Source organism: Pristis pectinata, chromosome 16 (assembly GCF_009764475.1).
Source record: "Pristis pectinata isolate sPriPec2 chromosome 16, sPriPec2.1.pri, whole genome shotgun sequence".
Taxonomy (NCBI): domain Eukaryota; kingdom Metazoa; phylum Chordata; class Chondrichthyes; order Rhinopristiformes; family Pristidae; genus Pristis; species Pristis pectinata.
Genome location: NC_067420.1, coordinates 7,223,975 through 7,238,183, shown reverse-complemented (window position 1 = coordinate 7,238,183; position 14,209 = coordinate 7,223,975). Strand labels below are relative to the sequence as shown.

The 14,209-nt window shown below is 42.0% G+C and overlaps 1 protein-coding gene across 5 annotated transcripts in view; it reads right to left on the bottom strand.

The window, feature by feature from the left end:
- The window catches only part of gnas (GNAS complex locus), a 303,471-nt gene that overhangs the window by 40,640 nt on the left and 248,622 nt on the right, over nt 1-14,209 (bottom strand). For 2 of the 5 annotated variants that reach the window (XM_052031134.1, XM_052031135.1), the window contains exons 11-12: nt 12,342-12,409; nt 9,257-11,102 (exon numbers count right to left, since the gene is read on the bottom strand). The exons of the other annotated variants lie outside the window; for them this stretch is intronic. In XM_052031134.1, the coding sequence (XP_051887094.1) occupies nt 10,956-11,102; nt 12,342-12,409 (215 nt within the window). In that variant the 3' untranslated portion in view covers nt 9,257-10,955. Of the gene's footprint in view, nt 1-9,256; nt 11,103-12,341; nt 12,410-14,209 lie in introns of those variants that run through there. 5 annotated transcript variants of the gene reach the window in all.

Genomic DNA, 14,209 nt, shown 5'->3' with positions numbered 1-14,209 from the left:
GGTAAGGACGAGATCACTGCTGCGCTGAGGAGTGACGCCGCTTCACCGGCTCAAGATTTAGAATCAGTTTGGTGAGAGAAAAGAAACAGCAAGGGTACGAGTCTCAGAAGACATCCTCAGGGAAATAGTGGTCACAGCACGGTAGGATTTCAAAGGCAGTTTGAGCGAGTGAGAACCTTTGTCTGAAGCTATTGCCCTGAACCTAAAGGCAACTACAATGGTACGAGGGCAGGGTGAGGCGAAGTAGACTGCGCAAATACAGGATAAGACAGGAGACCAGCAGTGCAGATGTTTAAGGAGATATTTGATAAATCTCAGCAAAGGTACACTCTAGTGAGAAGGAAAACTCAATGGGAAGGGTGCACCATCCGTGACTAACCCAAGTTAGGGATGGCATCAAATTGAAAGCAAAAAAAGTGTTGCGAAGCTCAGCGGTGGGCCAGAGGATTGGGAAATGTCTGGAAACTAGCAACGGATCATTTAAAAAAAATAGATGGAGAAGGTAGAATATGATAGTAAACCAGCAAATAATAAGAACAGGCAGGAAGAGTTTTACATGTATAGAAAAAAGAAGAGAGTCGCTCGAGCAAATGTTGTTCCCTTCGAGGATGGGACCAGTGAATTAATAACGGGAACAGCAAAACAGCAGAGACTCTGAAATCATATTTTGGCCCGGTCTTATGGTAGAAGACACTAAAAGTGTCCCAATAATAATGGACCTCCAGGATGGAGGAACTTAAAACAATTTCTAACACTTGAGAAAATGTTCCAGACAAACTAATGCAGCTAAAGACCAACAACTCCCCTGGAAATGACCATCTGTATCGCAGAGATAGTGGATGCATTGACTATAATTTACCGGTATTCCCTGGATTCTGGAGAGATCCCCGGGAATTAGAAAATGACAACTGTAACACTGCTGTTCAAGAAAGGAGGGAAACAGAAAGCAGGAAACTGTAAGCCAGTTAGCATGACATCTGTATTCAGGAAAATGCTGGAATCCATGACGAAGGGGGTAATAACAAGACATTTTGAAAATCCGAAGACAATCAAACAAACAGCGTGATTTTAAGAAAGGGAAGTTGTGTTTGACCAATCTGCTGGAGTTCCTTAAAGATGTAACAAACGGGGTGGACAAGCAGGAACCAGAAGCAGTGGTTTTGGATTTCCAGAAGTCATTACAGAAGGTGCCACGTCCAGTGTTACAGCACAAGGGCATACAAGGTGGAGTGTGTTTTATTGGCATGGATGGGGGAGTGGCTAATGAACAGAAAACAAGTTCAGGAAGAACGCCATTCTGAAAATGGTCCAATCTGTAGCTTGTTGGGTGCCAAGGGATCAGGGATGGGGCCTCAACTATTCACCACCTATGTTAATGACTTGGATGAAGGGACCAGGTGTGCTGTGGTCAGATTTGTTGTTGATGCAAATACAGGTGGGTTAAAAAGTTGTGGAGAGCACCCAAAATGCCTGCAAAAGGACATTGATGGGTTACCTGAGTGGGCAAGAAGTTGGCAGAGGGAGAAATGTGAAGTTATCCACTTTGGAAGGGAAGAATAAAAAACCAAATTCTCATTCAAAAGGCAAGCGACTACAAAATGTTGCAGTACAAAGGGGATCTAGTGCTCTATGTAGATGAAACTCAAAAAAGTTAGCATGCAGGTTCAAGCAAGTAATTGGGAAGGCCAATGGAATGCTGATCTTTATTGGAAAGAGTATGGAATATAAAAGTAGGGAAGATTTGATGCAACTTTACAGGGCACAGGTGAGACCAGTAACTGGAGTTCTGTGCAGTTTTGGTCTCCATCTTTAAGGAAGGATACACTTGCATTGGAGGCAGCACAGAGGAGGGAGGAGTCAACACATGAAAACAAAGAGGTTGATAAGTCTGGGCCGATATTCATTGGAACATAGACGACTGAAAGGTGATCTCACTGAAATCTGCAAAATTCTGAGGAGGATGCTGAAAGAATGCTTCCCCCACTTGTGTATCTAGAAACTGGGGGCACACTTTCAGAATAGGCAGCACCCAGTTCATATGGCGATGAAGAGGGTTGTGATACTTTGGAACTCTCTGCCTAGGAGAAGTTTGGAGGCTTGATCATTGTGTATGCTTAGTAATGCATTTTGGGAGATCAAATGCGAGAGGATAGTGTAAATGGCAGGACTCTTAGGAAGAGTGATGTACAGAGAGATGGTGGGGAGTAAGTCCATAGCATTCTGAAAGTGGTGCATGTTTCCATTTGCTAACCAAGGGACAAATTTCAAATTGTTGAGACTTTTGGCTTATTACTATAGTTGTTCTGACCTGGAAGGGAGATTAAGGTCTCAGTGCCTGCAGATTTGTAGTAACTGTGCAAGTGGAATCGGATATATACTCGAAATGACTGCCAGTCAGTGGAAAGTGATTGATAATTCTTGAGACCAATTCATCTCTGTCTGTGCTGTATGATTTGATAAGCTTTGTTAACCTGGCAGACCTGGCTTATTGAACTCACCTGCTTCCTCCTAAACACTTGCTGTCACACCAGTCCTGGGACAGAGGAGAAACAGACAAAGCAGTAGATTTAGGGATTGACCAACCCTTTTTGGTGCCATGAGGGATAATATTAATATAGACTGAGGATATCTTAACAGACAGATCACTTCTGGGATGGCAGGTGCAACTATTGCACAAATGGATGCTTTATATGATCCATATCAGTATCTGATACAGTCATGTGGGATCCAGGCAAGTTTATCAAGCAAAGTTTGTTGGTCAGTAAGCTGTGAGGATCCAAAACAGTTATAGTCCAGTGAAGTTGTTGGTTACAAACTAAATATGGAGTATAAAAAGAAATGAGGAAAATTGTTAAAAGCAGAATATTTTTCAGATGAGTGATTCTTGGCATTCAGTGATCCCGGTCTCCTTGCACGTTCATCATGGAAGATCTACATACAGGTACCATCAGCAATTAGGAAGGCAAACGTTAGCCTTTATCACAAGAGGTTGGGGTTGCAGAAGGAAGCCATGGGGTAGATGTGTAGTGGTCTCATGGAAGCCTTGCAGTTTTCAACTCAATCTTCACAAAGGATGCACTGAAGATCCACTTGGTTACTGCCTGGAATTAGGATGCTGTCCTTTGAGAAGGGATTGAGTGCGATATTTCAATCAATGTTCTTTAGGTTTAAATGAATGAGAAGTGACCTCAGTAAAATGTTTCGATGGCTTGACAATGTAGATTCTGGGTTGCCAGGCTGAGACTCCAGCACAAAGGATACATCCTTAGCCTAACTGGGAGGCTATTTAGGACCAAGAATGTTTTTCTTCCTATCAGAAGACGGTGATTTTTTGGAATTCTTCATAAAAGACTGTGGATGTTCAGTCATTGAATGTATTGAAAATTGAAATAACTTCTCTGCGGTTCCCAGCATCCTGAATAGATAACATCAAGTCATAGACGGCGGAATTTCTGGCTATCTCTCAGATTGGTGGAATATTTACCTTCAGTGGGATGGAGTATTTCAATGCATTCTATCCAAAAGTACAAGGTGAATAATAATATTTAAGAGGCAATGGGACAGGCACACAGACAGGGAATAGAGGGATATAGGCCACACGCAGGCAGATGGGATTGGATTGCATTGGCATCATGGCTGGCACAGACATCATGGACTGAAGGGCCTGGTCCTGCGCAAAAAGGAATCAATGCAAAAATCTCAGGTCTTATACTGTCAATACTCAGTCACAAGATGGCAAGAAAGAAACAAATCCAAAGTAATTTTCTAATCTCATTTATTTTTTGTCCTGGAAGCTCTCAGCTTCCCCCTCGCCCCATGGGCATCATATACCTGACAGTACCTCGCTTCAGTGCGCCAGCATCCCCAAGTTGTTCAGGTTGTCCTTCCTCTGACCAGATTCACAAAGGCACTTTGCAGAAGATACCAGTCCAGAGTGAGAGCAGCTGATGCTGCTCAGTTGTATTACCGCTCCCCCTACTTGTGCAGTGATGAAGGTCATTAAATCCAGCACAACAAAGATCTGAACCATTGCGTTTGCTGCTGGACTTGCCCCACCTTCTGCGGGGGCTTTAATCCACAGGACCAGCCAGCAGATAAACACTTTGTGTTGTTAAAGGTGACGCTTGAATCTGAACCCAGATCGATAAATGCAGCCATTCTTAACTCACTCTAACACTCTTTCCCTTTTTCCGGAAGGAGCAGCAGAAGGATTTCCAACCAAGTAGTCACTCCGGTATTGTAGGAAAAATTGTTTGAGTACAGCAAGACACCAAAAAACAGTGGTGGTTTTTTTTAATAAAAGTTTTGTTGGTTGTAGGATAATTACTTTGGCTCCATTACTGAAGCAAATCTCTCCTTGTGGTCTATTGTTTCCCTGTGAGTGAGCATTAAGGGCTTCAATCGGCCACATCTGACACATAGCAGGAATTTATCTACCATTGCTTCACTGGTGTGGCAGCCGAGGTTGTGTGAGAGGACTCAGGTGTGGGAAATGAACACACATCCTCAAGTGGAGGCCAAGATGCTGCTCTTGAGCTGCCTGAACTGCAATGATGGGTATTAACAGAACAAACAGCAAGGCCAGCATTCCCTCAAGGGTTAAAACACCACCTGCTGAGTCTGAACCTGGTCAGGCAGCAAGACTCAGTCACAGATCTCTGCAGATTTAAAATTGTCTCCGTTTCAGCAGCAACAGGCAAGCAGTAATTTCCTTTCTGATGCATTGGTTCCCTGCAAGTTTACCCAGCAGAAATCAGCTGAGGCAGAGGAAAGGGAAATATTAGAATCAAGTGCTTGAGAAAGCAATTTAATGGGTTAATGGTTCTTTCCTGCCATCCAGTGGCTTCACAGCTCATTACAGTAACATTGCTTTAAAACCCTGTCTCAACCAGGTTTAAAAACCACAAAAATCAGTTTCACTACTTTCTCACATCTACTCACATGGAAAGAAAAAATAGTGGAAGGAATGTCTGGAAATTCTCAGAGCTGGATAAAGAAATGGTGGCAGGAAAGATGCTGATTAGCTTTGTTTCCATCTGGCGATAATAAGAAAAAGCAGAGGCAAGTGCCCAGTGCAAAAATAAGTGTGTCATTGGAGGTCTGTAATATGGAATACTGCAGCCTTCTGACTCTCACACCTCTGTACCTAAGTGTGCTCAAGTCTTCCAGAACTGTGGCAGGCTCCACGTTTGCCCAGCTCTCGAATGCCTGCAATCTCACCCATACCTTTCACCGTTAGATGCACCCTCATGTCCAGCCTCGCTCACTTGTCCCACCCTCGAAATGTCCTCACCCAAAATTCTGCTGGCCAGCCCCAGATCTTCCCTGGCCTTCTCAAATTGCCTAGCAACAGTGGACTGGGTCCAATTTTACTACTAAACCTTCTAACATCTGCATTCTGTTGCAGTTGACTAAACTACCACAACATTTTTAATGCCCTTTGTAATAACTAATGGGTTTTACTTTCGGGATCTTTAAACTAAAACTCCAGTGCAGTTCTGATAAAAGGTCATCAGTCTGAAACATCAACTCTGTTTCTCTTCCCACAGATGCTGAATGATTTGCTGTGTTTGCAGCCATTATGGGTTTTAGTCATTTTTCATTTCCAGGTTAAGTCTAGACTGAGGCTTGACTGGTCTTTCATGGTCCAACTCTGAAGATGAGCAGGAAAACACTGTTCAACCTTCATCCCTCAACCAATTACACTCCTCACCAAAAAGCAAAGAAAAAAATTGCATTTGCTGGAAATGTGAAAAGACAGAAAACGGTGGAACTACTCACCAGGTCAATCAACATCTGCAGAGAGATAAACAGTCCACATTTCAGGTCAATGACCTTTCATCAGAATCTTTCTAATCATGGGTTGTTGACCTGAAACATTAACTAGTCTTCATTACATTGATGTTTACAGGACCTTAGGATGTGCAATCAGTTACTGTATTTCCATTATTATGTGATTAAAACACAAATTATCTGCAAAGCACTTGTGATGTTCTGAGCTTGTGGAAAGTGTCATGTACATTCAAGTCTTTTTAGTAGCGAAATCCATTTGAACTCACTGTTGTTAAATGTCCACATGTAGATTGCATTGTGGTTAGCATCTTGCTGCTCTTGTGCAAACTCAATGCCTTTTTCACAACTCCTGAGACTTGCCAGCCATTCATCTCATTAGTTGCCAAGTACCTTTCCTCTGGTGACAATGATTGTTTTAACTTCCTCCCAACCTGCTTTTGTGCATGGAACTATCTGCAAGTGAATTCCACTTTGAAATCTACTTCAACCTTGGATTGGATACTGTATATTAAATCTCAGTGTTGAAAGAGCAAGACCATCGACATTATTTCTCTGGACTTGATATTGAGAAACTTATTTGGAGTGGTAGATAACAAGGGACACCAGGATTGACTCCATTCCAGTTTTAAGGTGTTTGCTGCCTATAGGTGTGGAAGGAGTAGAATCAATCAAAGCTTTTAAAATGAAATTGGGCCGACATTTGAGAGAGAGAATAATTTGCAAGACCAAGATGCTGGAGGAACTCAGCAAGTCAGGCAGCATCCATGGAGAAAAGCAGATGGTCAACGTTTTGTTGTCAGGATCCTTCTTCAGGACTGAAGATAGGAAAAAGGGAAGCCCAATATATAGGGAAGGGGGAACAGAGCAGTGGTGGTGGACAAAAGAGGGGAGGCGGGGTGGGCACAAGGTGGTGATAGGTAGATGCAGGTGAGAGATAGAAAGAGGCAGATGTGGGAGAGGAGGGGAGGGCAGATCCACCAGGAGATGTGTCAAAGGTATGGAGGCAGGTGGCATGGGGGGAGAGGGAAGCAGAGGAAAGGGAGAGAGAAAAAAATGGCGAGAAAAGAGAGAGATCGGCTAGGAAAGGGAAGAAAAGAACAGGCAAGGTGGTGGGTGGGGCGGGTGTTGGTTTACTTAAAGTGGGAGAATTCGGTGTTTATTCCATTAGGCTGTTCATTCCATTAAAATGGAAAATGAGGTGTTGTTCCTCCATTTTGCGCTTGGAATTCTCCCGGCAGTGGAGGAGGCCGAGGACTGACATATCAGTGATAACGTGGGAGGGGGAGTTGATGTGACCAGCAATGGGGAGATGCAGATCACGGTTAAGGACAGTGCACAGCTCTTCTACGAAACGGTCACCTAGTCTGTGTTTGGTCTCACCGATGTAGAGGAGGCCACACTTGGAGCACCGAATGCAGTAGATGATATTAGGGGATGAGCAGGTAAATCTCTGCCTCACCTGAATAGACTGTTATTGGTCCCTGGATGGAGGTGGTGTAGGGGCTGGTGTTACACCTCTGGCGGGGGCAGTGAAGGGTCCTTGGGGTGGGGACAGGATGGGTGGGGAAGGAGGAGTGAAATAGGGAGTCGTGGAGAGAGTGATGCAGGAAATGGCAGGGATACGGGTGCGAGCTCTCTCGACCACAGTAGGAGGGAAGCCATGATTAGTAAAGAAGTTGGGCATCCCTGATGCCCTGGAGTGGAAAGCCTCATCATGGGAGCAGATGTGGCGGAGGCGGAGAAATAAAGGGAAAGGGATAGCGTCCTTGTAAGAGACAGAGTGGGAGGAGCTGTAATCAAGGTAGCTGTGGGTGTCAGTGGGTTTGTAGAAAATGTCAGTGGATAAAGAATCTCCTGAGATGGAGAGATCTCCATATTCCTATCTTTGTATCATTTCCAATCTTCAGTCTTGAAGGTCTTGACCCAAAATGTTGACCTTCTGCTTTTCTCCACGGATGCTGCCTGACCTGCTGAGTTCCTCCAGCATCTTGATGTCTTTTCATCCAGATTCCAGCATCTGCAGTCCTTTGTTTCTCTACAATTTGCAAGGCTGTGGGGAAAAAGTGAAGTGGTAAGGTGTCCTCCTCAGAGCTGGCCCAGACCCATGGGCCAAATTCCCCCTGTAATGTTATGATTCTGAAGTGCCTTTAATTCTCTTCTCTTCTGCTCTCTTCTATATGGGAATGAGATCATGAGTTAAGTACGGATGCAATTCAATGGACGCTGACAAATTTCAGGTGAGCGCTATTTTCAAATGTTGACAGCAAACATCAGGTCTAATTCAGCTCTGGACTACATCATGTCAAAGACTAGCCATGCAAAAAATTAGTGGGAAGACTGGAGTGCACAGAACAAATCCTTAAGATTGATTATTTCCCCCTAAAATAGCTAGAGTGCCAGAGTGCAGGATAATTAAAACAGAACCTCTTCTATACCTATATCTCCTCATTCACACTCTGAAGTTGAGAAATCTATTTTCTTTCATCATCTCATTCCAATCAGTAGCATGTCCATCAGACAAGGGGTCAACCTGGGCCTGATGGTTAAATACCACATGATAATTTTACGATTTATCTCCACAGTGTACCCGATTCTTTGAAGGAAACTGGTTCAAGAGGGCTACAGGTTGAACCTCGAGTATCTTCCATGCAGAATACACGGGCTGACTTATCATTAGAGTCACAGTCACAGAGCATGGAAACAGGTCCTTCGGCTCACTGAGTCTGTGCCAACCACCAGCACCCACCACAAATTCTTCTCACAAAGGTCTTCAGGATAAAATACTGTGGGTGATGGAAATATGAAATCAAAACAGCAAATGTTGGAAATAATCAGCAGGTCGGACAGCATCTGTGGAGATGGAAACAAAGTTAACAATTGAGGTTGATAACCTTTCATCTGAAGTGAAAGTCGAGCAGGAGATCTGTATCCGGTTTCTTGACAATATGCATCACTCAACCAACTTGATGATAAACCACACACCCCCCCACCCCCACCTCAGATCACCTGATAACCACAACTTTGCTCTTTGTGGGACCTGGATGTGTGCAAATTAGCTGATTTTTTTTTTAAATAACAGTGACTTCACATCAAATATACTTCACTGATCAAAGAGCACTTTGGGGTATCTGGAGGTCACAGTTTGATTCTGAACCTGAAAAGGCAACACACCGGTTGTGAAAAAAGTCACAAATCTGAAACCTCTGGATCATGTAGCAATAAACTTCAGCCAAGCGTTAGATCATCTACACTTTTCTTCAGTGGTTCCCATTTAGATCAAATGCTTTCATCACACATATCTTTACCAGAATCACAAGAGTGCTTTTTATGGTAGGTTCTGTGATGGGTCATAGATTTCAGTCTGTGCAATACTAATGGTGAAATAAAATAGGGGATGGGTTAGAGAAGAAAGAAGACAGGTTGGGAGGGGGAGGTGAGTAATATAGGCTAACACTGTTCTAGATCTGTTATTACAACTGTAATTTAGACTTTGTACAAATTGTACAGGTAATCTTCGACATGAAAAAGTAACATACTCACAGAGACAAAACACCTAGGTATAAAATATAAAGCAGTGTAGTAGTTACTAAAATTACATGCTTTCTTATTGCTACAGTGATTTTTGCTTTTTTTGTACTGTACCACAACTTGTTCTGAGCATATAATTTGCATAAATTATTCAAGTTTAAGAAAAAATCCACACGTCTTCACTTGATGCTACTGTATAGTTAATATATAAACAAAATTTTCTAAGTATCTCTTTATTCAAAGAGAAATAAAAATGTCATTTGCAACTGGAATTCTGAGGCCAAATACAAGGGATGATGCCTTGCTTTGTATTAACTATACCAACATAGTACAGGTGCTGTTGGTTGGACCAGAGGAGCCAGATCTGATGTTCACCACGTTCACACAATGCCTATGTGTTTAATTTTTTTTCTTTTTTCTCTTTAAAGGACCATGAATGACCAAAGACTAGCATTTATAATTTGTAGCAAAATTTGGTTTATGTAGAAACAAGCCATGTTTGCATTTGGATAGACTGAAATGAGTTAAAGCTAAAATTAAAAAATAAGCAAATGATGCTGCGATGTCTGGTCACTTGTTAAAGACCTCACTCTTCTGAAGTGGTTAATTTGCACAATTTTGTACTTTTTTATATATATACTAAACAGCATTTTTCCTTCTTTATAAACCAGAAAAAAACTAAACTACAGATAAATTCCCTACCTTGAGCTGATGCTGCAGATAGGGCTGACAAAGCTGTACAGCGCAATCAAACATACTTACATCTTAGCTCATTTTACAAGTACAGCCATAATCAAGGCACAAAGATCTTCTACAAGTTATTTTCAATAAAGTTGTACAAAATAATACATTTTACAGTCTGTACAAGAATAATAATCCAGCAGTGAAATAAACAAGGAAAGTGGAGGAACAGGGAAGTAGTGTGGCGGGGATTTGGGGATGCCAGGAGCAGGGACAGGAAAGGGAAATTATTGGGTGAAAGATCATGAACAAAGCTGAAAGGTTCACCTGTGGAGAACTAAAAGAGTGTGGTTAATTCTTTCTACAATCACAGCCCAAAAGCAGTTCATCAAATCTAGATCCAAGGACTGCCAAAGACTTTTTCTTAAAAATTCCCCTCTAAAATGTAGCGGGGGTTTTAAAGCTGATTTCTCTCTTTTTTTTTGCACTGTTCAGATCTGCAGGGATCGGCATCTCTGTTCCACACCTTGTCAGGCCTGGTTAACATCACAGTAGGTCTAGTCTTCAGCGTGGACTTGGTACCTTCACATTTCCTGTTGCTGTGAATGGATACATGTTCGATATTATGGGTTGATGCGAGCCCACAACAGCGCTGATTACCTTGGAAAAGGCGTTTCCCAAATTGTGTGTAGATTTTGTTTCGTTGTTTTAAAATCCTTCAAGTACTCCTTGTTTAGGGCATTTTGTTTGGGGTTTCATTAAAGTAGTAGGGAAACCCACACAGAAATGGCCATTTAGGTGATGCCACCTCATACTGTCCAGGGGACAGAGGCCAGCAGGGAGAAAAGTGGAGGGGTGCATTCGAAGAGACACTGCACCAGTTCTCTTCCACCCTGTGTGGGCAAGTCAAATGAGAAATAAAGAGTCCAAGACACAGAGACAAGTGCTTGCCATCACAATAACTCATACTGACGAAGGTGCATACGTTGAATAATGTCCCGACAGTCATTAAACACCCTGCGGATATTCTCAGTATCCACTGCGCATGTGAAATGAGGGTAGCAGTAATGCCTTCCATCACCGCTTGCTGTGCTGATTCTCTGTAAAGGCAAAAAGAAGATAATTTTTTTTTCAACAAAGATAAAACAATTTCAGTTACAAGCCACTTTACATCAGTCTTGTTTTGCAAGAGGTTGCTACAAACATCGCTCATCCAGTAGTTATTTTGAAAAGTCATCATGCTATAACTATTTGATCATCTAGCAACCTTTTGTAAATGTGTGTAACTGTGATGTGTGCCTGTACAATCCCACAGCTTCTTTACAAAACTGCATTCCACCAGTGGGTTGTGGAAATTTGCAAAGTTCCATTTGGTCAGTAATACTGAATTCTTTTTGGGTCTATTATTTGGTTCTGTTGATTGTGCTTCCTGGAAATAATAACACTGGCATCTGATGTTGTCATTTAATGGGTAGGGAATCCAGGAGGCTCAACACACAAAGCTTGAAAGCCGAAGTCTTAAATGACCCTGTGCTTATTAATTCCTTTCTTAACAAGTGCTTTGGATAATGGACAATGAAAATTAATCATCAAATATTAAACATTTTCAATGAAGAAACAGTCAACTGTGGATTTTTCTGCCTATTCTTTGCTAAGTGTTAGTGTGGAGTATCCCTGAAAAAGCCTTTTGCAGTACAATGCTGACACATGGACAAAAGTTTATGAAGTTGTTGCCCACTGCCTGTTCATCAGACTTGATATCAGTGACTGATAGCACCACAATCTTGAGATTTTGTATGAATAATAGCTTATATTTATGAACCACTTATGACAGAAAAATTTGAAGCACTTCAGTGGGACGACAATATATTAGATGCAAAGCTGAACAAGATCTACATGTTGTAAAGACAAAGAACTTTAGTTGTTCAAGTACATTTTCTAAAAGGAGGAGGTAGAGATGTTTAGGAAGGTAATTCCTCAGAGCAGCACCTAGACGGCATATTGGGTGAAGGCTTGTGCAAGGGCTTGGAGTTGTGAAGAATACAAATTGTAGACAGCAGGAAATTGGATTACTTGAAATAAGTACTTGCACAGAGCTGGCACAGACTTGGAGCAAATGACCTCCTTCGGTGATGTAACCCTTCTGCGACTCCATATCAGAGGTACAGAAAGTTGGAGGAATGAGGGGATAATTGTGGGATTGTACAGAGCAAGAGAGACAGAAACGGAAAGCGAAAGAGAGAGCATCAGGATGGACTTGAAATCTGAATATAATCTCAAGTCTTACAAATTGCGATGTATCCCAGAAATTTTAAAAATAGAGTAATGTGCGTATTTACCAGGAACTCATCTCTTATGAAGTACTTGGCCCTTGTGACCCTTGGATCTTCATCAGGTTCTGGTGAGGCTGTTATAAATAAGGCAATAACAAAGAGGGCACAGAGGTGAGTACTAATTAGCTTTAGTCACATTATAGTATGACTTCTATCCTATAACTACATACAGATGACCTCTATATTCCCGATAGAGAGGTATGTGGAACAGCAGGAAATTTCAGAGATATCTAGCCTTTAACAAGTCAAGTGGTGGTTTATGACAATAAGGAGTTGGGCTGACGGTAAGCCAGGCACCGGTTCTCAGCACTTTTTACAGGTGAGAAAATCACAGCTCCACTGTCTTGCTCATTGCTCTGCACTGTTTAAATCTAAGCTATAACCTCCACATTTTAAAAATGTTATAACCTACAATTTTTTAAAAATATTTTGAAAATACAGATTTTGACACTGCATGCTTTTCAGAAACATTTCTTTGTTTAGAGAGTATAACCTCAAGCCTTGCCTAGGATTTTACAATACAAAGGATGTTTGAAGATTAAGTTACAGTGTCTATTTTAAAATTTTATGTCTGTATACACCTTCTATTTTTGTAACTCTCCAGTGTTAACTTCCCTAGTGCTGTAAATGCCTTGCCAGCTTGCACCATTGACAAATTCCAGTTCTCCAAACAACTCAACCTCTCTTCCCAAACTGTGATATATTTGCTATTTAAACTAAATTTTTAAAAAGTCAGGTACATGGGCTGGATATTGGTAGGGCAGGGATGGAGCTTCATTTCAGTCTGGATTTTGTGGACACTTGGGTGTCTTCAGCATGCAGTTAATTTTTTTTTTTACAGCATCTAAATGAGCTGCAGCCGCAGTCAAGAAGCCATCGGTTACAAGCGAGACAAGAGACTGCAGATGCAGGAGTCTGGGGCAAGAGAATGAGCTGCTGGAGGAAATCAGCGGGTCAGGCAGTACCTGTGGAGGGAAATGGATAGTCGACATTTCAGGTCAAGACCCTTCATCTGGACTGGAACAGTCTTTGTTCCAAAATACATGGAACAGTCTTTACTCCAACTCTGGCAGCACTCCTCAACTCATCTCTGTTACATCAACGACTGCATTGGTGCTGCCTCCTGCACCCGCGCAGAATTTGTCAATTTCATCAACTTCGCTACTAACTTTCACCCTCCCCTCAAAGAAACTAAGGCGCTCTACCTGAAACGTTGACTGTCCATTTCCCGTTACAGATGCTGCCTGACTCGCTGAGTTCCTCAAGCAGCTTGTTTTTAGCTACAAGATCTTTCTGGTGCCCAATTCCTGAGAAAAATCAATCCCAGGGAAGAGTGGCAAGTGTGGAAGCAGTCTTGCTCTGCTTGGCCATCAATTAGTGATAGAATGTCTCATCTTATTCACAAAAATATAATTTTCTATCTTGGTTAAGGCCTGGGAATCCCGGCACATAAGGCTGAATACAAAAATCCCAGTCTCATTATGTTTAAATGGCTAGTCTGCTGCACTTAGCTGGAGATGTGGGGATTGTAGCCAGATTTGAGGGTTTTTTCCAAGCTACTTAAATTTCTCAACCCCAAATCATTTTCCAGTGGGAAAACTGGCCAATTTCTAAATGGGGCCAGTTTTCATTGGTTCAATTATCTCTCAGTGTCAGCCGGTCTGCAAAACCATAGTGTTGAGATAAAAGTGAAATACTTTGGTTCATAATGGATTATTTAAGTGGTTGTTTCCATGTTACAAGATGGAGGGTTAAATTTTGGTAGAATAAGCTGTTTGCAGAGGATGCAAAGAATATGCACACCCTAGAAAGGAGAATATACTTCATCACCACAAACAGATATAGCATACAAGACCTTGGCTTATCTCCATTAA